This window comes from Engystomops pustulosus, chromosome 7 (genome assembly GCF_040894005.1).
Source record: "Engystomops pustulosus chromosome 7, aEngPut4.maternal, whole genome shotgun sequence".
In the NCBI taxonomy this organism is placed as follows: domain Eukaryota; kingdom Metazoa; phylum Chordata; class Amphibia; order Anura; family Leptodactylidae; genus Engystomops; species Engystomops pustulosus.
Window position 1 is genome coordinate 151780878 of NC_092417.1, and position 25801 is coordinate 151806678.

The 25801-nt window shown below is 40.5% G+C and overlaps 1 protein-coding gene across 2 annotated transcripts in view; it reads left to right on the forward strand.

Moving 5' to 3' along the window:
• PPP2R5B (protein phosphatase 2 regulatory subunit B'beta) overlaps positions 1–25801 on the forward strand; it is a 46890-nt gene that overhangs the window by 14010 nt on the left and 7079 nt on the right. For both annotated transcript variants that reach the window (XM_072118299.1, XM_072118300.1), the window contains exons 3-10: positions 4170–4366; positions 14404–14505; positions 18756–18848; positions 19654–19784; positions 21280–21339; positions 21716–21824; positions 22741–22794; positions 25488–25538. In XM_072118299.1, the coding sequence (XP_071974400.1) occupies positions 4170–4366; positions 14404–14505; positions 18756–18848; positions 19654–19784; positions 21280–21339; positions 21716–21824; positions 22741–22794; positions 25488–25538 (797 nt within the window). The remainder of the gene's footprint in view (positions 1–4169; positions 4367–14403; positions 14506–18755; positions 18849–19653; positions 19785–21279; positions 21340–21715; positions 21825–22740; positions 22795–25487; positions 25539–25801) is intronic.

Genomic DNA, 25801 nt, shown 5'->3' on the forward strand with positions numbered 1-25801 from the left:
TAGAATATTGTCTTATTTTCTTTACGCTTATGTTAGACATGTAACATTTTTATTAATTTACAATGGATTCCACACCAAATAAATGAAAAGATTAACTTCAAAGGCATTGTCAATTCTTTCATACAATAAAGTAGAAGTAAATATAAAAAGTAGAAATAAATACAAAAGTAAAATAATAAAATAAAACATTTCACAAAAGTATTGAAATTAGAAGGGAACATATATAGACATAATATAAACTAAACCCGCTGCTGGATTGTAGAAAAAGAGTAGTAATTTTTGTGGTTTTCTCGTAAAGACAACTCTTCCTCATCCTCAGGAGCTGACTGGCACAGGTCTGACCTCCCAAATCCCCAGTGATCAGCTGTTATTGCTGGGAGGAAGCTATCTAATATTCCTGCAGCTGTTATGTGTTCCCCTGAGTCGCTCTGCTCCTTTGACATCCATATACCATAACAGGGACAATCCCTTTAAGACAAAAATGATCTCTGAGCTCATAAGTGGCTGTATTTGTAAGTTAGTGGTCAGATTGGAGGATGTGAGTGAGGAACAGTGTGAGTGGATATGCATTAGCACTTCAGCTTAGCTGTGTCAAGGAAGGGCAAGTTCACATAGCAGAGAATGGAACGGATTTTGAGGTGGATCCCTTTCCATGGCAAAAATCTTCCTCAGTGGTAGCATATGGCAAGACTCTGCGGGGGGGGGGCATCTTTTATGGCCTTTCAAACGGAAAACTGGCGGTGTTAACGCCATAATATCTGTGTTTTCCGATACCCTCGACTTGTTCTATTTGGGCACAACATTTTGGCGCTGCTTGTGAATCCACCAGTTTTTCTTGCGGTTCTATTTTTCCCACACATTTTCTTGGTGAAAATTGTGGTGCAAAAAGAGCCCAGCTAAAAGCTTACAGTGGTCCGGCGTATTCATGGTGGTGACTGCTATGCTTTAAGCTGTGGTCAACGCCTCTTTGGACCGCCCCCCTCATGAATACACCGGACCGCAGTAAGCCTTGTCCGGGGTTTGGAGGGCTATGTACAGCTGTGTTTGCTAGCTCCTAGAGGGATTATTCAGGTGACAGGTCCTCTTTAAGGGCTGTTACACTTTGGCGTGGATTTTCACATCCGTGCTTCAGTGATTTCCAAGGATACCTCACAAAGCCATTGATTTATATGGGTGTTTTCACATTGATTTGTATTTTCACTGATCCGTTGTCCATGGGAAAAATGATGAAAAAGTTCTGCTAGTGGAGCGACCTGGTGGTACCACGCTGAAGCAAGTCCAACCCGCTTTGTGACGGGCTCTGGTGAAAACCGTGTGCCACTTAGACTCTGCTCCCAGGTGTCGGCTTACTTCATCATTCGCGGTGGTATAGAGGGTCCACTACCCCTGAACCCTGACAGAAGCATATATTTAAGACTTCTTCCGTATTTGATCATTTGTATGGTTTCTATCTCATGAGGAATGAATGTTACGAATATATTTTGGTGAAAGGAGCAGGCCATTTGTATAAAGATCATTGATATGTTTTAGACCTGTCCTTACCCAGGTAATTCTAATACATATTGTTATCTCCAAGAATTTCAGGATTTGTTCAAATTTTAAAGGACATATATCATCAGAAATTATCATGATAAACCAGTGTTATCTACTTGCACATCTGACCCCCAAGGATTCCGACATACAGGCTGTGAAGTAATTGCGCAGTCAGAAACTTTGCATGATGAAGTATGATGTATGTCCCCAATCGTGTTGATATTCCTCATTGATATGTTCTTTCGCTCAAAACGGATGTGGAAATGAATGAGTAGTGTCCCCAGAGTAATTTGTACATTACACACCTTCCTCCGTAGTTTCTGATGTCACCTGAATCTCTCTAATTTTGGTGCATACATTATTGTTTCCACTTTGTGCAGCCAGAGCCAGCTGCTACACCTGTGGAGGAAGGTCTGGAGGTTGAAGGAGGCTTCTACAAAGTGCTCCAGGGGGCATGTATTAACCTGTGGGGCCAGAACCTTCTGGCTCATTCTGGCTTTGAGCAAAAGAGTGCATTAATGTGCAATATAAAGACAATTGTATACAAATATACAATTAGGTGATACTGGTTTAGCATGTTCATTTCTGGTGATAGAAATACAAAGGTCATTTGTATAGACATTAAAGTTACATATTCAGGTAGCTATTTTTGGTGCTTGACAATGACAACAGTTAGGTCTATACCATCAATAGTTTCATTATCCTCCCAGAGTTTGTCCAGAGTAGATACCTTCTGCAAAAATGACTACAATTATCTATAGAACATTTAGGCACATCCTACAAACATATGCAACAACAAACAATGCATAGGGTAGGTATACTCTGTAATATCTTTTTTTGTTTGTATATGTACCCTATGATCTAACAAGTGCTGCACATATGGCAATATGTACATGCAAGTATATATGATGTTTAGAATTACTATTATTGGTATGGAAACTCTCCATATGGAATATAGGACTGTCCTTTGTTATATCTTCTAAACCACCATAACGGCAACGAATTGCAGCTTCTATTCATTACAAATATAAGAATATGTTTGCTTGTACACAACATGGATCTAAACTATTTCAGCTCAAGGGATCCTTGCTAGCCCCTAAGATTTATAACTGTAAGTGACCAATAACAAAAGAAGGCCAGAATCTCTTTCTTTTTACTTCCTTAGACTTTAAATTTTAGATGTCATATTTATTTTCCATGTTGACTATAAGTTATCCTACAGATAGGTGATCAGTGATGGAAAACGATAGAAGTCCTTTAAACGACATCTACCACCAGGATGAAGGATTGTAAACCAAGCACACTGACATACTGGTGTGTGCCCCCTCTGGCAGGTTCTGCTCTTCTTTAAGCTTCTTGGGACCTTGTTTTTAAGAAAAATAATGGTTTTAAAATCATGCAAATAAGCCTGAGGGCTCCAGTCTTCATTAACACCTATGGAGCCCGGAGCCCCTCAGGCTCACTAGCATAATTTAAAAAGGCCATTTTTGTAAAAACCAGGGCATAGGAAGCTTATGGAAACACATATGCAATCTGCCCACTTTTATTTCTGTTTCTGAACAGTGAGTCAAAGCACTACATGTGACAACACCTTTGGCCAAAAAAGTAGAATTGGACCAATGGCAATGTATTCGTATTACGTAAAGATTGTTTTCGTAATGTTACACAGTAAGAAGGCAGACTCATTGGGGGGCATTCATCAATTGTGGCGCAGAGCCTGTGTTTTTGGCGCTCAAATTGTGCAGTAATTTACACTGGCACGTTAGATTGCAGTGCACAGGCTTACTGAAGTGGCACACGACCGAAAAGATTCTGAACTGTCTCCGCATTCATGAAGGGTAAATAGAACTTGGCAGAACAGCTTTTAGCTTGTCTGTTTGTGCGTCAAAAAATTTGGGCCAAAAAAGTGTTGGGAACCTAGAAGTGCGAGAAAAGTGTCGGGTTACTAAGCTGAGTGACCAAAAAGTGTGAGCATTGGAAAAGAAGCAATGTGGAGCTGACACTTCATAAATATGGTGCACAAATGTAGTAAGGGGGAAAAAATAAGCCAAAAAACTGTCGGAAAGTCAATGGTAAATGCTCCCCATTTGGCCCAGTTTGGCCTCCATGTGATGTCAAGTGCAGAAGATATTAGGGCACATTTACTTAGGACCTTATGCCAGTTTGCTGTTGGACTTTGTACGTTCTTTTATGAAGTACCCGTGTCACATTTGTGGAGCACGCGACCCAAATTTGCCGCTAAATTGGGCGTTCCAGTGCACAGTCGGACCATGCAGCACATTTAACATACAATGTCCGAAAGAAGTGTGTTTTATGCTCCATGTTAAAGGTGCACCAAAAAAAAGTTGGTCCACTCTGTTGGAGCAGTGCAGGGGGTGCCAGATTCATGAAGAACGTGCACCACAGATCAAGAATCTAGCGTCCTCTGCAAACTCTACAGGACACTGCACATAGCTCAGTTTGCACTGTTTTTAGTAAATGTGCCCCCATTTCATCTATTCAAAGCATTGCTACAACATTCAAGCCACCTACTGTCATGAAGCTATGAGTTTGATGTTGATCATATTTGCTTAGGCAGTGTCTATAGAACCGCTTCAATATTCTAGACACCATTGACTTGTGTTTTCATTTTTCAGATGCTCCTGTGTCTGAGCTGCACGACTTGTTCTGTAAGAAGTTGCAACAATGCTCAGTTATCTTCCATTTCATGGACTGTGTGGCCGACCTGAAAGGCAAGGAGATAAAGAGGGCCGCCCTGAACGAGCTGGTGGAGTGTATCGCCACGAACAGAGGAGTGCTCATAGAACCTGTTTATCCCGAGATCATTAAAATGGTGAGTAATTCATGGACAAATTTTGGGAAGAAAATTGATTCTAACTGCATATAGTTGAGCAACTTTCTATATCCTGTAATCCACCACAGGATGAAATATCCAAACTGCAACCTAAGGTTGAATTTACATGAATGTATGGGGGATGTATGTTCGGCCGCAAGCTAGCAATTGCCACACGGAGTGATACGGTACGGCACCGTACTTCTCCGTACACGGTGAAAAGATAGGACATTTCCTATCTTTCACAGTGTGCATGGCTGTGGAGGGGAGGGGTCACCCCTTCTCCTCTCCAGCGCGCCAAACGGGCATACATGTATGTTGCACCTCCTCTTCTGCGTTCCACTGTGCGGCCATAAAACAAGTAACGGCCACATGTGGGGGGGGGGTCTTTATACTCTGAGAAATTGCATAAAAAATTGTATGGTGGGTTTTCTCTTTTTATCTTTTGGAAATGTCTAAATTTAGGGCTAAATGAAGGTATAACTGACAAAATTTGACCATTGTAAATTTCACCTCCATTTTGATGTAATTACTATGAAGATCTCAAGGGGTTAACAATCTTCCTAAAAGCTGTTTCTGATAGTTTAAGGGGTGCCGATATGAAAATGGGTTGATTATATGGGGGGGGGGGGGGTTATGTTAAATATGTAAAATTTCATTCAAAACAGTATTTATCCCCAAAATAGTCAATTCTGAAAATACAGAAAATCGATATTCGATTTGGAAGCCGCGTGTCATCAAAATAAATTATCCAGACATTTCAAAAATGATGAAAATGTAAAGTAGACATATGGGAAATGTTATTCAGCAATTTATTTAGGTGGTAAATCTATCAGCCTGAAAACGCAATGATTTCAAATTGCTCATTTTTCAAAAAATTCTAAATTTTTTCTTCTTTTTGTAATTAAACGCAAAGCTTATCAGCCAACATTACCACTAAAATGAAGTACAACATGTGGGGAAAAACTATCTCAGAATCATTCTGATAAGTAACAGAGTTCAAAAGTTCTAACCATATAAAGAGACACATGTCAGAATACAAAAAATGGGCCTGAGCCTTAAGCTGTAAACTGGCTGCGTCCTTAGGGAGTTAAAGGGAATCTGCCACAGGTATTGCCCTCCACCTCCCAAACTATCACCACTGATTTGTAGGTGGAAGAATACAGTTGTCAGGTATACTTTTACATCTAGAACAAAAAAAGTTTGTCAGCAACTTTGAATACATGTCCAATCAGTTAGTGGACAGAGGTTACAGCAAACATAATGGGGCAGATTTATCAAGCTGTCTGAAAGTCAGAATATTTCTAGTTGCCCATGGCAACCAATCACAGCTCAGCTTTCATTTTACCAATGCTCATGAATATTTCAAAGGGGAGCTGTGATTGGTTGCCATGGGCAACTAGAAATATTCTGACTTTCAGACAGCTTGATAAATCTGCCCCAATGAGACTTATTTACTAAGGCCCGTTCCACACTTGCGAGTGTGATGCGATGAACTCGCATCACACTCGCAACGCTTGCTGCCGGGAACACACGGCCCGAACGGGGGCGGGCCGTCAGGCGATCCGACTGATTCGGACTGAGTGCGGGTTTTAACTTTAAAATTGTGGCGCAAGATCAAGCAATTACATACAAGAGGTAGAAGAAGGTGAACTCTGGTGGACCTGAGCGTGGAACTGACACATGCAGGATATCGGGCGCCCGATCTTAGTGAATCGCGGCACAGTGCATTCCAGGCAGACAATGTCAGCAGTAAATCTAGGTCTGAGGTTCTACATTCGAATAAACGGGAAGAATTGAAACATGTTACAAACAAGGACAATGTGGTTACCTTCAGCACAGTCTATAATAGACAATATAATGACATATTGAAAATTATCAAAAGACATCTACACATTACAATGGGGATGTCGCTTTGTCACAAAGAGTGCCAGAACCATTGGTTCCATACTGGCACCTAATCACTTTCACACACAAGACACAAACAGAACATGGTTACATGTAGAGGGAAGTCGTAAATGCGGAGGCACTAGGTGTAACCTATGTAAGCACATTGAAAGCACAAAATACTTTTTCTTATCTAATAAACAAATGCATCTCATTAAAATTGCAATTCGGACCACATAGTACATATCATCAAATGCACCACATGTGATGTATAGAACATAGGTTGCATTATACGCATACTGAAGATCCGAATAGCAGAACATATCTCTGCTATGTCACCTACCTCCATATCTTCCACCACACTTTCTGGTGCCTCAAAGCATTATAAGGAAGAACATTCAGGGAATACCACGTCATTGGATGTCATCCCCATTGAGAAGGTGAACAAACCCAGGAAAGGAGGTGACTGCATGAAAAAAATTGATATTCACGGAGGCATATTGGATCCTAACACTCATTTCTCGTGTCCCCGCAGGTTTAAATTATCGCAATGACCTGTTGCACATTTGCTAATAATTTTGCGTATTTCTCTCCTAAATGGATAAGAAGGGGTTAACAACCCACTGTGGCCCCTTCCACACTTGCGTTGCAGATCACGTCAGAGTTTGATCAGGGTGCGATCAGGGTTTGGTCAGTGAAAAACGCGCATTTTGCATCAGAGTGCAATCAGTTTTCAGTCAGAGTTTGTTCAGTGTCTCAGTTTTTCACGCGCGTTTTTGATGCAATTTCAATGCGTTTTTCTGCGCGTGAAAAGGACTCAGGACTGAGCTCTATCTTTTCTATGGCAATTGATGCGTGAAAAACGCATTGCACTTGCATTGCACTTGCAAGTGTCTCAGAGTGCAATGCTATAATTATAGCATAATTATAAAAAATCTATTACAGGCAGTCCCTGGGTAACATACAAGATAGGTTCTTTAGGTTTGTTTTTAAGTTGAATTTGTATGTAAGTCAGAACAGGTATATGTTATAACTGTAGCTGCAGACAAACATTTTTTTGGGTCAGTGACAATTGGATATTTTTTGGTGTCATTGGAACAAGGATTATCAATAAAACTTCATTACAGACACCTTGCAGCTGATCAGTGAAGTCTGGGACTATAGTAAAGCATCCAAAGAGCTTCACCAGAGGTCACAGTGGGCAGAGAGGTCCATCTGTAACTAGGGGCCATCTTCAAGTCAGGTGTTCATAAGTTGGGGACTGCCTGTATAAGGGATGAAGCAGTCCGATAAACTACAGCTGTACCTCACATCTGAATTCGTATACCCACAATGCAGTGCATTACAGATTACCTTTGATTTCTTGTTCCATTACATTAAAAAACAATCTGCATGTTAAAAATCTGGAAAAGTGTAGAAAAGTCATCCAAAATGGCTTAAAAATAAAAAAAATTCTGCATGCCAAGAAAATAATGGGTGTGCGTTGGAGTAATGGTTTGGCTGGCTGAAGCCGCTTTGCAGTGGGTGATGGTTGATGATTACACAAGTCCTGGATTGATATTCCAGCACACACATACTGTACCCGCTATGAAGCTTCTTATGCATATGCATCCTGGCGCTGTGATAGATGTCACCGTAGCATCTTTTCCTGGCGTCAGCAGTGCCAATCATTATGATTCAGCGCTCAGGAGTCTGTCTATACATGCACTGATTTACAATGGGGAAAAAAAAAAATTTGTAGAAAGGCCAACAATGGAGCGAGCTATTATTTCTTTGTATTTTGAATGACAGTAACCCTTTCTTGACTTGAAGATATTAAAGACCTTTCTTAAAAGGAAATTTTTTTTTAAATAGTCTTTTAAAAAGGAGCTGTTATCCATTTCATTTTGTAGATCAGTAGTCGAGATGAGTGAATCATTCAAGATTCCCATTGTTGAAGCTGAAGAAATTGTTTGTAAGATTTGATTTCGGTCCCAATCTATTTGTTCTGAACCCATGTTGCTTTATGTGTCCAAGAAATATAGTATACAACCCCCTCTAGTCCTTAAAAAAAAAGTTTTTTATTTTTGTTAAAAGATTCTGTTGTTTTTTTTTTAAAACCTTTTTAATTTTCAGCATTCCGCAATAATCGAAACCATGAAAAGTCCATTGAAATCAATAGCCTTTTATAATAAACTGTTAGACTTCTGTTATTATAGTTTATAAAAGATCCACCCAAAGCAAATCAGATAATATTCACATTCAATTTTGATTCCTGAAAATGGCCAGATCAACAAATAGATTAGCTCTGTTCACCTCCAAAACCATCATCATTAGTCTCAGTACATGACAGAAAGTAGACCATGATGGAACCCAGTGGATCCCATAATTAATAAGTGGCTTCCATCAGGAGGCAGAACATTTGGCTTCAATAATAAAAGGAACATACAATGGCAATGCGAACAAAACCCAATAAATTATAAGTCAAAACAGTTGCATGATGGAATGGAAGTGGACATATATTGTTCAAACTGGGCATTTCCCACGGCCCCCTGTACTAAAGGGGCTCCCTGCATGTGGACCTTTGTGGGCAGAGGATGTATTGCTTGTTTAAAACCGCCTGGTTGAATGCCTGGGTGGAGATGCTTGTCATCTATCTCCTGTCTATATATCTATCATCTATCTGTCTAGTTATCTATCTCCTATCATTTCTCTATTTCCTATCTATAAATCTATCTAACCATTTTTCTATCTAACTTTTTGTCTATCTATTTATCTATATATCTTCTATCTCCTATCTTCTATCTATCATATTTATCTCCGTCCCTCTTCTAATGTATCTATATATCTCTCATATCTATTTATCTATCTATCTTCTAGCTATCTATACTATACATAATCTACTTTTTATTTCTGCATCTATAAATCTATATCATCTTTCATATTGATCTTCAATCATTACTCATCAATATCATCTGTCTCTCTCCTATATAAACTTCCTACAGTCACATATTACAGATACTTACCTAATACTGTGTGTAACTACAAAGTGTTATTATTGTGCAGGGCTATAGGAGCCTCTTACTGACTGTGACTGTTTATAAAATAGTTTTATTTTTGGGGCCCAGCTTTCAGTTTTGCCCAAGACCCCACTTAGTCTAAAACCGGACCTGTCGCTGTCTAATCTCTTCCATTGTGGGTGTGACATTAGTCAGTCCTAACTGTAAAACATGCCCGTGGGCCCCCTCATCCAGAAGTCAGGCGCCCTCATCCAGAAGTCAGGCGCCCTCATCCAGAAGTCAGGCGCCCTCATCCAGAAGTCAGGCGCCCTCATCCAGCAGTCAGGCCCCCTCATCCAGAAGTCAGGCGCCCTCATCCAGAAGTCAGGCCCCCTCATCCAGCAGTCAGGCCCCCTCATCCAGCAGTCAGGCCCCCTCATCCAGCAGTCAGGCCCCCTTATCCAGAAGTCAGGCCCCCTCAACCAGAAGACAGGCCCCCTCATCCAGAAGTCAGGCACCCTCATCCAGAAGTCAGGCACCCTCATCCAGAAGTCAGCCACTCTCATCCAGAAGTCAGGCCCCCTCATCCAGAGGTCAGGCACACCAGAAAGGCAGCGGGAGATCAAGGAGGTAAATAAGTGGCTCAAAAGTTGGTGTAGGAAGGAGGGGTTTGGGTTCATGGAGAACTGGGCTGACTTTTCTGTGGGCTACAGGCTCTACAGTAGGGATGGGCTGCACCTCAATGGGGAGGGAGCCGCTGTTTTAGGGGAAAAAATGGCTAGAAGGTTGGAGGAGTGTTTAAACTAGAGACCTGGGGGGAGGGCAATTACACTTGTGCAGGGCAAATAGACGGTGTACATAGAGAGCTGGGAAGGGTCATAGTCCATGGGGGAGGAAGGGGGGCTGGAATGAGATTGGGGAATAAGGACAAAAGGAATAGGGACAGGGAAAACCATATAAAGTGTATGTACACAAATGCCAGAAGCCTCACAAACAAAATGGAGGAACTGGAACTCTTGATGTTGGAACGGAAATATGATATAGTGGGTATCAGCGAGACATGGATGGACAGTAGCTATGACTGGGCTGTTACTATAGATGGTTATAGTCTTTTTAGAAAGGATCGTATAAATAAAAAAGGGGGAGGGGTTTGTTTATATGTGAATTCTTGCCTCAAGCCCGTCCTGCGAGATGACATCAGTAACGCAAATGTGGAGTCCCTATGGGTGGAGATAAGGGGAGGGAAAAAGAATAATAAAATATTACTAGGGGTTTGTTATAAAGCTCCAAATATAATGGAGGCAGCAGAGGAAATGCTGATAAGTGAAATGGATGCGGCTTCAAAGCATGGTGAAGTACTTATCATGGGGGACTTCAATTACCCAGATATTGACTGGGGGGCAGAAACCTGCAGGTCCTTCAAAGGTAGCAGGTTCTTGTCAACAACAAAAGACAATTACCTGTCGCAACTAGTCCTGGAGCCAACAAGAGGGGGGGCACTGCTGGACCTTATCCTTACCAACAGACCTGATAGGATATCAAAACTACAGGTTGGGGGGAACCTGGGGAATAGTGACCATAATATCATTGATTTTGTATTACGCTTTACTAAGAGCGTTAGTGAAGGGGCAACCAACACTCTAAACTTCAGGAGGGCAAATTTTCAGCAACTAAGGGAAGACCTTAAAGGCATAGACTGGGATAATGCTCTCAAGGACAAAAGCCCCCCCCAAAAATGGGACTTTTTCTCATATATTCTGAAAAAGTCCTGTGAGAAACACATACCTTATGGGAAAAAGCATAAAAGGAACAAGAAAAAGCCTATGTGGCTAACTAGTCTTGTAAGGAAAGCAATAAGCGAGAAAGATAAAGCATTTAAGGTGCTAAAACGTGAAGGTAGTGATGAGGCATTACAGGATTATAGAGAGAAAAATAAATCCTGTAAAAAGCAGATAAAGGCCGCAAAAATAGAGACTGAGCGAAATATTGCCAGGGAGAGCAAAAATAATCCCAAATTATTTTTCAAGTATATAAATGATAAGAAACTAAAAACAGAGAGTGTGGGTCCCCTTAGAAATAACATGGGGGTCATGGTGGAAGGAGATGAGGAAAGGGCCAATCTACTGAATGTCGCCTTCTCAACTGTCTTTACCCAGGAAAATCCCCTGGTGGAAGACACAATGAGGAATAATGTTAATTCTTTTTATAATGTCAACAGTTTAACCCAGGAAGAGGTACGGCGCCGCCTCGCAACCACTAAGATAGATAAATCACCGGGGCCAGATGGCATACACCCCCGGGTTCTGCATGAATTATGTACCGTGATAGACAGACCGTTATTTTTAATATTTGAAGATTCACTGAGGACTGGTTATGTTCCACAGGAATGGCGCATAGCAAATGTGGTACCAATATACAAAAAAGGATCAAATAGCGATCCTGGAAACTACAGACCCGTAAGTCTAACTGCTGTGGTGGGGAAAATATTTGAGGGGTTTATTAGAGATGCTATCCTGGAGTATCTCACTGTGCACAACCTTATAACCCAGCGTCAGCATGGGTTTATGAGAGATCGGTCCTGTCAGACTAATCTGATTGGTTTCTACGAGGAGGTAAGTTCAAGACTGGATCTGGGGGACGCTGTGGATGTTGTATATCTGGACTTCTCAAAGGCATTTGACACCGTGCCACATAAAAGGTTGGTATACAAAATGAGACTGCTGGGAATAGGAGAAAATCTGTGTATCTGGGTAAGTAATTGGCTTAGTGATAGAAAACAGAGGGTGGTCATTAATGGCACATTCTCAGATTGGGTTGATGTTACCAGTGGAGTGCCACAGGGGTCAGTATTGGGGCCACTTCTTTTTAATATTTTTATTAATGACCTTGTAGTGGGTTTACACAGTCAAGTTTCAATATTTGCAGATGATACTAAGCTGTGTAAAGTAATAAATACTGAGGTCGATAGTTTAGCATTACAGAGGGATTTGTGGAAGCTTGAGGGATGGGCAGAGAAATGGTTGATGAGGTTTAATGTAGATAAATGTAAAGTTATGCACTTGGGCCATGGAAACAAAAAGTATAATTATGTTCTAAACGGTCAATTACTTAGTAAAACTGAAGCTGAAAAGGACTTGGGCGTATTGGTGGATGGTAAACTTAATTTTAGTGACCAGAGCCAGGCGGCTGCTGCTAAAGCAAATAAAATAATGGGATGTATCAAGAGAGGAATAGATTCTCATGATAAAGACATAGTTTTGCCCTTATACAAATCCCTGGTCAGACCACACATGGAATATTGTGTACAGTTTTGGGCACCAGTGTATAAAAAGGATATAATAGAGCTGGAACGGGTGCAAAGGAGAGCAACCAGGATTATTAGGGGAATGGGGGGATTAGAATACACTGACAGATTACAAAATTTGGGATTATTCAGTTTAGAAAAAAGACGACTGAGGGGAGACCTCATTACAATGTACAAATACCTGAACGGACAGTACAAGGATCTCTCCAAAGATCTTTTTATACCTAGGCCTGTGACCAGGACAAGGGGACATCCTCTACGCCTAGAGGAGAGGCGATTCTACCATCACCATAGACAAAGGTTCTTTACTGTAAGAGCAGTGAGACTATGGAACTCTCTGCCGCAGGAGGTTGTTATGGCCGACTCTATGTACATGTTCAAGAGAGGCCTGGATGACTTTCTGGAGAGAAAAAATATCACGGGTTATGGGGATAAAACATTTATTTAATTCTTGAAGGTTGGACTTGATGGACTTGCGTCTCCTTCCAGCCTTATATACTATGACACTATGACACCCTTTCGCACAGGCCCCGGTATGAGACAAATGTGTGGGTTGTCTGAAATTTTTCTGTGATGCAGAATTCTCCTTGGCAGCTTTCAGTAACTGATTGTTTCTCGTCTTTATTACATAAGGGAAATTAGAGATGTCCAAAATAGAGATCCGTGCACCCCCTCCTCCTTCTTCCTATGCAGAACAGTCATATCCGAAGAACGAAAATGTGATGCTGCATGTTTATCTACTGCATATCTATATTTAGTCTATTGATTCATAATGTACCAGTGACAGTACAGAGACAGTAGGCACGAAATACATCACATGCCCCACTGATGCCACAGCTTATCATGAATTTTGTAGAAAACGTGTCTTGGCGCTCATAAATGGCTCCAAAAATATATTCACCCAGAGCTACAAAAATGACCAGGTACAATTATGGATTCCAGTTGTATGTGGCTTATGAATGGCCATAAGGCTCGGTAATTGTATGTAATGCCCTCACAAATATGAACAGGAGTATATTCTTCTAATGCTCTTATATCTGTTATACAGAAATAAATTTCTAAAATAATTCTAGCCTAAAGCCCTTGGGTGTGTTATGGGCTGCTACAATGAGCAGGACTGTTCTCTCCTCGCCCCGTAATTTTCTGCTGCTGCTAGTTTACACAGGCAGAGGGAGGATGGAGAGAGCAGGGGGAGAGGGAGACATTGGGGCACATTTACTTACCCGGTCCTGTCGTGATCCCACGGTGCGTTGTCTGACGAGGATTCGGGTCCGACGTGATTCACTAAGCTTGTGCGCCCGAGTTCCTGCATCCGTCGCTTCCGTCCCTCAAGGCTCATTAGATAATTTTAAAAGTTCATTTTAGAAGGAAGGAGGCCATGGAGATCACCACATACCCAGTGCCTGAATCTATAAGTAAGTGTCCCTGATTTATCATGGTGGTAGATTTTCTTTAAGTGACAACCTATGGCAGAGGGTTCGACTTCTGGTATTTCCAATGACATTGGATGGTTTTAATAAAATATGGAGAAACTATAATGTCCCTGAGTTTGACTCAAATTTTAAGCTGCAAAATCTGTGCCAAAATGTATCTCTCATTCATCTCAATTTCCATTGTGCACATACATCCAAAAACACCTGGTATTGATATCCTATTATGAGGATAGGTCATCAGTATGAAAACAGCCATAGGGGGTCCAAAAACCCATTTAACATATCTTCAAGGTGGATGCATTAGACTGATTGAAAAAAATAGATCTACCCTTTATAAAGGTCCATGTAAATTACTTATGTTCCCCCTTGGAAGTAAAAACAGAATAACACGTCATCCAGACTAATAATTCTTTCAATATTGCATTGTCTCCCCAGATCTCAGTGAACATATTTCGTACACTGCCTCCGACTGACAATCCAGAGTTTGACCCTGAAGAAGATGAGCCGAATTTTGAGCCTTCCTGGCCTCACCTTCAGGTAAGTGGGCACACATGCAACATGATTTCCTATATATTAATTAGTGGACAAAGGGGCATTTTAACCGTGGGGTAAAGGGGGCAGCTGGGCATCCAATGACAGTCCCAACCTTAACTCTATCAGCATCTCCAGGATGAATAAAGCGTTGAGTGCAGCAGCAATGGGAGCCTGTGTATTGTGTATGTGACTGTCTACATTCACATTACTACTATTCCTATCCTTTATACATGGATCAGACAGTAGGTGTTCTCCTTAAGGAGACAATGCCAATTAAGGCCACCTTAAAGGCATGTGGAGACTTAAAGCCATAGATGCTCCACCAGGGAATTCTGGGAAAAATGCAAATAAGTTTTCCAAGGTGTTAAATGGAAAACAATACCTCCTGTTGCTACCTTGAAAGGCAGCCCCCTTAACATCAAGTATGACCTACAAGAAGTCTAAAAACATGATGTGGGATTAAGCCAAACCAGTATATCTATTCCATAAGGAACAGACTCCCAACTGTAGACAGCACTGTTTCGACCTGGTTGGGTCTCCTCAGTACAGTGTAGGGAACTGATTTGGCTATGCCACAAGCATAGCCAAATCAGTTCCCTACACTGTACTGAGGAGACCCAACCAGGTCGAAACAGTGCTGTCTACAGTTGGGAGTCTGTTCCTTATGGAATAGATATACTGGTTTGGCTTAATCCCACATCATGTTTTTAGACTTCTTGTAGGTCATACTTGATGTTAAGGGGGCTGCCTTTCAAGGTAGCAACAGGAGGTATTGTTTTCCATTTAACACCTTGGAAAACTTATTTGCATTTATCCTTTATACATGCGCACAGTATGGGAACTACTATTCCTATCCTGTATATATATGTACATAACTTTAAAAGTACTATTATACTCTATATAGACATACAGTATAGTGTCCATACTCTTATCCTACTCTTATTTTTATTTTGCGCCTGTTCTGACAGGTTGATAGAGTCTCGGTGCTTCAAAAACCTCAGTTTTCCCACACCCCCAACTTTTGTATTTTGTTTTTTTGCTCAATTTTGGCACAACACTTTTCCTGCACTTTTAGTTTCTTAACTCTTTTTGGTGCATAATCAGGCAAAAAGCCAGTCTACCAACTTCAAAACCTGTTCATGAATGGCGCCTGTAATTTGTGCATCTTACAATGTGCTAAATTCATTAAAGGGGTTTGCCCATGAAAGAAAGTTCTCAAATTTGAATCCCCTAGTGATGGTTACACAATAAAGATAATTTTTTCCCACTTACATTACAATTTTTCTCTGGTTTACTGATGTTTTAGCTCCTATCATTCAGTGATGGTCAGTGTAAGATTCCAGAGTGTGGGTGGGGACTCTCTAAGCAGAAACTTCATGATCTCTCTGTGCTGTGAGATGCTGTGTGCTGACAATGTGCCTAGTTTATCAGGGTACAGGTTTATCTACACTTTTATTTAGCTTTGAAACATTCCCTAGTATCTGACACATAGAAAAAGAGAGATGAGACAAATCGGAGATGAGAAAGATGAGAGATGATGAGATCCATGAGATGGATATAAAACAAACTCAAGCTCTGCTATATCTCAGCTATAACACACACAGAGTGAGCTCTGCTATATCTCAGCTATAACACACAGTCAGCACTGCTATATTCCTCCTTCCTCTGCTACAAAGATCTTATATTATCTGTAGTTTGTCTCTATACGATGCTGTTTGACAGCAGGAAGTGCCTGTGTCTGAGCTCGTCTTGTAATGCAGGGGGGAGGGACAGAGAGAACTACAGTGTGCAAATAAGAGAAGCAATTTATGAGAAGATTTACGGTCGGATCCCAGGGCAACCGGATAGGGACTAACTTGCTTAACAGTGGGGGTCACTGAGTACATTACTCCGTCTCCCCTGGTATGTAACATTTTGGTTGTCTAATAAAGGAAAATGTGCCTGAAGAAAAATCAGAAACTACATCTTGGTGAGTGCCCTCCCGTTAACTTTATCTCTAGTTGTTAAAAAACAATCCAGCATATCTTAAAAACACATCGATGCATTGACTAGTCAGAACACGTCCGACCCTGGGTTTCGCCTGTGCAGCTTTTTCTGGGGCAGATTTTCATTACAAAAATTTTTGTTTTTACTTTTGTTATTTCTGCAGTTAAATCCAATAGAGAATCAGCCTGACACTTAAGCTTGTCTTCCTTGTTGGTCTTCTGTTCATAAACACTCATTAAGGCGGAAATCCGCTTAAATAGGTGTTTCTAACCTCTAGGGAGAAGACCGATAAGATAAACACTAAGACTGCAGGCTGCTTTTCACAGAAGCCAAACAGAAATTTTACTAGATGCAATGGGATAATTTTCTTAAATTGCTTTTAATATTGTCCATTTTTTAACCCACATATTCAAAATGAATCTGCACGTATATTTTTTCTCTTTAATTCCAGAGGACACCTAATGGAGAGTTCTTGAGTTATTTGCACCTGTAATGCAGTGTGCCAAAATTATTGAGGGTTTTAACCATTTTTAGCAGTTTACCGATTTGGCTGGAAAAGTAGACGTGGCCTTGTGAAAAGGGGCGTGACCTAGCCTGGGATCCCGAAAATTCAGTCTGAGCACCAGAAAATTTAGTTGTAGACTAGACCAACTAATAGTTGATCTAAAGTACAACTCCACAGTTCTAAAATACTCCAAATAAATGATCCAGCATGAATTATCCGCGGCAGACTGTGTAGTCACTGGTCTATTCACTAACACTTTGTTAGTTTTACCACCCCTCATCGGTCCTCAGATAAGAATAATTTTACGTCCGCCAATGAATCCTATTTACCACATGAATGCCCCAACATATCAAGCGTCTTGGTCAGCATGTAAATATTTTCCATGGAGACGGATCTATGAATGCCATGCTCCATATCACCGATAAATTACAGTCGCTGCAATGAACTTTTGGACGACTCATAACAGTGGAGCGTGAAGTATATGAACCATTGACCACAGCTCTCTGCAGATAGTCAGTCACAGAGGACTTCAAAAATGAAAAATAATGGTAGAAAATTGATATACTAGCCAATTTCAGCTATTTCCTACATGATCCATCATCACTTATTTTCACTTAAAACTTGTTACCAAGTTTGGGGCCCGTAAATCAGTCACGTCGATATTATGCTGGGACATTTGGCCCCAAATCTGGTTATCACTTCCCATCAATCCCTACGTTTAGAGTTTGTTTAACATAAGGAGTGGTTTCAGGTGATTGTAAAAAATAAACCTATATACTTACCTACTTAAGTAGAGATGGGTCTGGTGAGGCGCATTAGAGTCATCTTTGGTGCTACCCATCCCTATTGTTTTTAATAGCAGTCAAAGAGCAACTAGCTAAAGGACATTTGGGACACTAAATGATAAGGACTTTTGGGTGGTTTAATATCCCGAATCACCCTGATAGGTGGTATTCCCACAAAGACAAGATTCTTAAATATACATAGCATAACAAAATAACACATTCTTTAATTTACTATTATTAGCAAAAATACAGCATTTCATATTTAAGTTATAATTAAAACCTGTTTCAGTCCTGGTGTATACAACTTTGGTTGCCCCAGGATCCAACCATAAATCTTTTATGGTCGGGCAGGACAGATTCTTCTCATGAATTGCTTCTCCAGTCTGCACTATGCAGTGTGATCTCTGCCCCTTCCTCTCCATTACAAGACAATCTCACACACAAACACTCACAGACAGTGCACACACTTATTGTATATCCATCTCATGGATCTCATCATCTCTAATCTGTGATCCATCTCATCTCTCTCTTTTATGTGTAGAATGTAGAATGTTCAGAAGCTAATTGAAAGTGTATATAAACCTTGTATCCTGATAATCTCAGCTAAAAAATTCTCTTTATTGTGTAAACATCACTAAAGGGTTATAATTTGAGAACTTTCTTTCATGGACAAACCCAATGTATGGCGTATTAACAAAATAAGCTATACATATTATGTAGATACAATTTTGAGCTCTAAAAACCAAATATATATTTTGATAATGTGTTTTACATCTACATTACATACACCCTACACCCCCCCCCCCCCCGCCACTCCATCCACCTCAGTGACCAGAGGGGTTGCATTACCCCTATTTTAATAATCATATTTAGGGACAGGTTAATAGTCTTAGATCATTTTATACACAAGAACCTAATGTACCTACATTGAGTACCTCTTATACTTGCTCCTTACTTTTCATGTTTTCTATTACTAGTTGGTTTATGAATTCTTTCTCCGATTCCTGGAAAGTCAGGACTTCCAGCCTTCCCTGGCCAAGAGATATGTGGACCAGAAGTTTGTCCTTATGGTGAGTGCACTCACATAGCCCTACTAGAAGACATGCTCCCCTACTACAGTACTGTTCTCATTGTTTCCGAGATAAGCCGGCTGTAATTACCATAATCAGAACAAACAGATTTAATATTGATGTTACTAGGTAACCATCTTTGTGCAGACAGATATAATATTACCTATTTATGCTCTCCGGTGTGCATTACTGTCTTGCTTCTAGCATACTCTTCCCTATTTGTCTCTCTTGATAGCTACAATTTGTAAAGAATGAAATCAAATTGCTAAGCCTAGTGCTCCGGTGCTATGGGGATCACTTGACTGATAGAGGACTACTACAATAATAATAACTTATAATAATAATGTTATTGAAAGCCCTTATTCAGACAAGCATATTGTACTAGCGTTTAAGAGAGCGTATTCTAAAAGTAACACCCCACTTGTTCTGAATTGAACTTATAGCACCATAGAGCCCTGTGGACACATAAACTATATATACAACTGAACCATATTTTAAAGGGGTTTTCCATCATCCATAGGATAGGTCAATATAATAGAAGTGATGGTCTAATACTGATCAACTGGTTCAATTTCCAAAACACAAAGGCGGGGAGCAGATGCGTAGCTGTGTTTTCTAAGTTGTGTCCCTGCAGTTTAGCTCCTATTCACTGCAATTGCTTGGTATAGCCACTACAGTGAGAGTGGAGCAGTTTTTCTGAGTTTTTTTATTTTTTGGTGCAGACTTGTCAGGAATCAGCTGATTGATGAGATATACATAAACTGGGAAACAACTTTAAATGACAGGGATTGTTTCTTCCTTTCAGCTACTGGAACTCTTTGACAGTGAGGACCCCCGTGAGCGGGAATATTTGAAGACCATTCTTCACCGTGTTTATGGAAAATTCCTTGGGCTGAGAGCTTATATCAGAAAACAGTGCAACAATATCTTTCTCAGGTACAACTACACATGTCGGCAGGTTATTTAGACTGGAACTGCGATGCTGGTTTGGGTGTGAAAGTTGCAGTGTGTTTACCAGCAAAGCAAAATTAAACTAGATTTCTGCTGAAACAGTGTTAGGGCAACGTCAGACTAGCATGGGTAGTCTGTGAAATACCATGCAGGGTCCTATTTTACAGAGTGACAGTGAAGGGGACATGATTCAAGTGCCAAACTGGGGTTCCTTGTAGAGGTCTACCCTCGATTAGCCCCCTGGGACCTATGGAGTCCAGTATTGGGTTATAGCCTGGGGTATGCTCTGATGGGCTCATACAATACTGTACATCTCTGTGCACCATTTGGTGTAAAGGTTCCCTACTACCCCATACACGGCAGCACCAAACTATAATTCTGACACTCAGTGCAGCAAAACTGCTATACAGGGGTAGAAGGGTGACATTCAAGGATCATGATTTAAGGACAGACCACAGTTATCTATTTTAACCCCTATCATCTACCATCAAAATCCATCACGATAAACCAGGGGCACTTACTCATAGACCTACGTACTATGACTTTGGTAATCTTCTTATATTTGTTATCCATGGCCTCCTTCCTTCTAAAATAAACTTTAAATATTATGATTATTAGTCTGTGGTGTGTTACTAGAGCCCCATCCGTTCTGCAGATTTACAGGCTGTTACACTGTGCGTGACCACTTCCTCCCTCCAACTGTGTGAAATTACAGGAGGCAGAGGGAATGCTGAGGGATAAGGGGGGCTGTGAAGCTACAGCATGGAAGGGCAATGGTAACTCTCCACATTGAAGAAGTATACAGGTCACTCTCACAGTAGCTTGGGTGCGTCGAATAGGGTACCATCGCATATAAACCAGTTGCAGAAAAATTTAGAACTCTGATTTTGCAAAGTAGAAGAAATCTTTTTATTAAATCTATTTTATTAAATACATCTTTTATTTATGATATGGAAGAAATCCAATATTTAAAGTGTGTAACGTTTCGATCCAACAATGGATCTTCTTCCGATACGGAGAAGGCACCTTCTCTCTTGTGGTAGACCCGCTTCTCCTCTAGCCTGCGCTATAGAGGTATATCCGCTTTTTCCTTCATTTCCCCCTCTTCCTCCTGTAATCCTTGTCTGAATAAGATCCATTGTTGCATCGAAACGGTACACACTTTAAATATTGGATTGCTTGCAAATCAAAAATAAAAGATTTCCTTCTACTTTGCAAAAAACGGAGTGCCGAATTTTTCTACAATTAGTAACTCCCCTCAATAGCATAAGTTGATTTTGGAAGGAAGGTAATCATGGATAACAGATTTAAGAGGATTACCACAGTCACAGTGCCTGGATCTATCTGATTTTGATGGTAAATTTCCTTTAAGCTTAAAAGTATAATTCTTTTTTGAGGTAACTTTAAAGAACATAAGCGTGACATTACACAGAGTGTAGTTCTGTTATGTGTATCTAAGTGTCTTTCCTTTGTGTTCCAGATTTATCTATGAGACAGAACGTTTTAATGGTGTGGCCGAACTGCTGGAGATCCTGGGCAGGTGGGTGACGCTGTGGTCTTAACAATTCTCAGTCACACGTTCCGATAAAAATAGGGCAAGTCATGGGCACTGATCCATCAGAAATTTAAAGGGGGAGATTTATCACAAGTATCTGAGATCAAAACAGTTTCAGTTGCTTATGGCAACCAATCAGCATTCAGCTTTGATTTTAGAAACATCTGTGTGTAAATGAAAGCTGAGCTCTGATTGGTTACTACGAGAAACTAGAACAATTTTGCTCTCAGACACTTGTGATAAATCTTCCCCTTAGTACACAAAACATACGGCGCGCGGCCGATGATGGTCAGGTGCTCCCGGCCTAAATGTCCAGGATTCAGATATATAAACTGACCTTTCTCTCCATTTTTTTGTACAGTATCATCAATGGATTTGCTTTACCTCTAAAATCTGAACACAAACAATTCCTTGTCCGAGTATTAATACCTCTACACTCTGCAAAATCCCTTTCTATATTCCATGCACAGGTAAGAAACACAAATTGCTAACAACTTCCCAGATTGTGAATCTAGGAAGAAGAGCTTCCCCTAATGTATCTCCCGTCCTAGCTCCAGACCCTAAATATAATACCTTCTATTACTAGGATTACTGAGATTTACTACCATAGGATACATGCATTGACCCATAGGGGTAGATTTATCAAGCTGTCTAAAAGTAAGAATGTTCTTAGTTGCCCATTGCAACCAATTACAGCTCCCCTTTAAAATATTCATGAGCACCGGTAAAATGAAAGCTGAGCTGTAATTGGTTGCCACAAGCAATTAAGAACATTCTTACTTTTAAACAACTTGAAAAATCTGCCCCATAGTCTGTTATTGGCCCATATAGGGGCATATTTATCAGGGCCTCTGTGCAACGTCAATGCTAGATTTTCGATTATTTGCCCCACAAGTGGGCTGTGAAGGGGGCGTGGCTGGCCTAGCGGAGGGCGTGGCCGGCCGGGAGTGGGCCGGCATGGGGCGTTACAGTCCCCGCGCCTGCACACTCACTACTGCTGGCAACTTTTCCCATGTGAAAAGTCGCCGCCTGCGTTTATTTCTACGCACAGCACCCTGTCCGAAGAGGTGAAAGCCTCTTGATGTATCGCACTGCGAAAATGTGTACGCACGAGCGCCGGCATATGATAGTGTTACATGAATCCATACGGTGCATGTGTATAGGATCTACGGTATGTATATAGTAATGCTGTGGATATGAACTCTCTATAATAATGGGACATTAAGAGGGTCTGTGAATGTAAATTGTTGCTTATTCTGTGCTTCATGTAATAATGTTTTAATAATCAAGCATAGACTTGTTCATAACCGTATATGTTGCATGTGTATAATATACAATTTGTGTTGCGATCTTATACTAACAGCGGCTCATACATTCTATCTTCAGCTTGCTTACTGTGCAGTGCAGTTCCTGGAAAAAGACTCCTCATTAACAGAGCATGTAAGTGTCATTGTATTATCGCTTTCGGGCCATGGTTATTTAGCGATCACTGTAAGATCATAAATGTTAGTGAAAATGGTGGGAGCGCAGAAAACGAATTTCAGGTCATGTCCGCTGGTGCTTGCAGATTTCTATTACTATTAGTAGTAGGGGGGAGTTATGGCTCCTGACTACATGTTGCTGTGTAGTCCAAACCTCCAGTCTTTAAGGGTATGTTCAAGCACGTAGTTGTGTTTTCAGACGCAGATTTTGACTAAAACAACCTATATTCTGAGCAGCATATTGATGGTGAAAAAAGAAACGGCGCCCCCCATTTATTTCCACGTGAGATTGATTTCTCTATGGATTTTCCTTCATGTGAACTAACCATTAATGTGACATTCAGTGCCATATGTTTTACCTAAGATGAAAAAGACGTCATTTTTAGGTCATGTTATATTATTTTCTGCTGAATTTATATGCTGCATTTCCTTTAACAAGAAATAATTTACATCACATCCTTTACACTTGGATTCACTGAATCTCTTCAGAGTTGATATACAGACGGTCCTCTACTTAAGGACACCCGACTTACAGACGACCCCTAGTTAAAGACGGACCCCTCTGCCCACTGTGACCTCTGGTGAAGCTCTCTGGATGTTACTATAGTCCCAGGCTGTAATGATCAGCTGTAAGGTGTCTGTAATGAAGCTTTATTGATAATCCTTGGCCCAATTACAGCAAAAAATTTTGAAACTCCAATTGACATTGGGTCAAAAAATTTTTTTTCTGTAACTACAATTATGAAATATACAGTTTCGACTTGCATACAAATTCAACTTAAGTACAAACCTATGGAACCTATCTTGTACGTAACCCGGGGACTGCCTGTAGTGAGTTGTGCAAATATAAATCCTAACAGTACTTTAAGAGAACCAAATCAAAGTATCGAGTCAAAATATTAGATTTGTTCATATCACATATCTGGAAGTGGCGAAAGTATGTGACCCTTTGCTTTTACTAACTGGTGACCCCATTGTGCAGCGATAACTGCATCTATTCGTTGTCTTGTCCTGCACAAAAGCTTAAAGAAATTTTAGCCTATTCCTCAGTACTGGAAAGCTTCATTTATACAATTTTAAGGTATATTTTAGGACATGAGGTCATTCCTAGTATACTTCACAGATTATAAGTGGTGTCGCTGAGAAGTACATGGGGGTATTTATTATTTTGGTGTTGGCGTTTGTTGGTTTTTGGCGCCCAATTTTAGCTGTGATTTGTACATTTTTATATTGATTTTATATAGTGATTTTATATTGTAGCGCATGTCCTTAAAGGGAACCTGTCATCAGAAATGGACGCAATAAACAACTACTAGTATGTTGTCAAGCAGCTTAACACCTTCCAGATCATATTTCATTCATGGCCCAGCGTGATTCCATCATACAGAAAATCAACTTTAAAGTGAGATGTAGACTGGAATAAAGTCTACATCAGGCGGAGAATTTGAGATTGAAGTTTAGCTCTACCCACATCCTCCCTAGTGAAGTTTCTGGATGCAGGACCATCAATTACAGTGAAGGCAAGGAGAGTTGACTTCAGTGCTAAATTCTCCGCCTCCTTGACTTTATACAACTAATTCACATCTCACTTCAAAGCTGATTTTCTGGATGATGCCACCACACAGGACCATGAAAGAAACATTATTTGGAAGGTGTTTTGCTGCATGACAACATACGAGTAGTGGTTTATTAGGTCAATATCTGCTGACAGGTTCCCTTTAGTGTATTTGGTGCACTGTAAGAAGGAAAAATGGGCTTTAGAAATGTCAAACCACATTCATGAAGGAGTTTAGAAGTTGGTAGATTTGTTTTTTATTGGTCTAATTTTGTGCCAAAAATTGTGCCAAAAAAATGTCTGAGAGCTAGAATAGCAAGTAAAGTGTTGGGATCAAAAAGCTGCGCCCAAATTGAGCGACAAAAAATAAAGTTGTGAGTGTCGGAAAAGAAGCTGAATTGTGGCGCTGACAGATATTAATAAGGACACACATGGCGCAGCAACAGAGTAAAAAATCTCAAAGCCCGTAATAAATGCTCCCCCATTATGTCCAGCAAATAAAATGCCTTAAAATATCTTTGTAAATGGAAAAATAAAAAACATATGGCTTTTGGAATGCATGAAGTGGAAAATGAACAAGCATGAACGTAAAAAAAATATAAAAGTTAATGTGATCTTGAAAGGCTAATGGAAGATAGATGCTGACTCTAAAAAAATATAAGTGAATAAAAGGTGCACACTTACCTTAAAGAGGACCTGTCGCAGCTCATGGCGCTATCTCCGCTAGAAACCTCCGATAACACTCCTCCGATAACACTAGAGGTGCAGCTTCTCCCTGGGAATGCCCCTCCCACTCCATAGGCCGGCGGTGACTGCCGAGCTTCATGCGGCAGTCACCGCCCCCCCGCCTCATGAATATGCCTAGTGCCTTTAATATGGGTGTCAGGTCCTCTCAAACAAGTTTACATAGTCTGTCATGGCCTATTTGGAACATCCGACCTATTACCGGATATACAACATAAGAAAAATGAGGGAACACCTGCAATCTTAAAAACTTCCATAGTTCTTTCCACTAAACATCTCTCTCGGCACTAATTGAACATAATGATAAAAATATCAACAAATCACAATAATGAACAATTTCCTCCTCTTTACAGGTAATTCGTGGTTTGTTAAAGTATTGGCCAAAGACCTGCACCCAGAAAGAGGTAAGTCAATGCCCAAGATGTTTTAAAGACTGAATATTCAATGCATCTGCAAAAATATTCCATACCTGGAAAGCTGGGTCATACCCAGATCAGTAAGTAGTCTACGACTGCCCCTTAAAACAAACACTTTGGTAAAAAGTTTGCTGGAATGCAATGTACTCCTTAAAGGGGGCCTACTATCTCTCAACATACTCACAAGTAAATGTAGAAATATGTGGAGCACTTTATAAGATTTCCAGACATAACTTTCCTGTTTCCCAGTG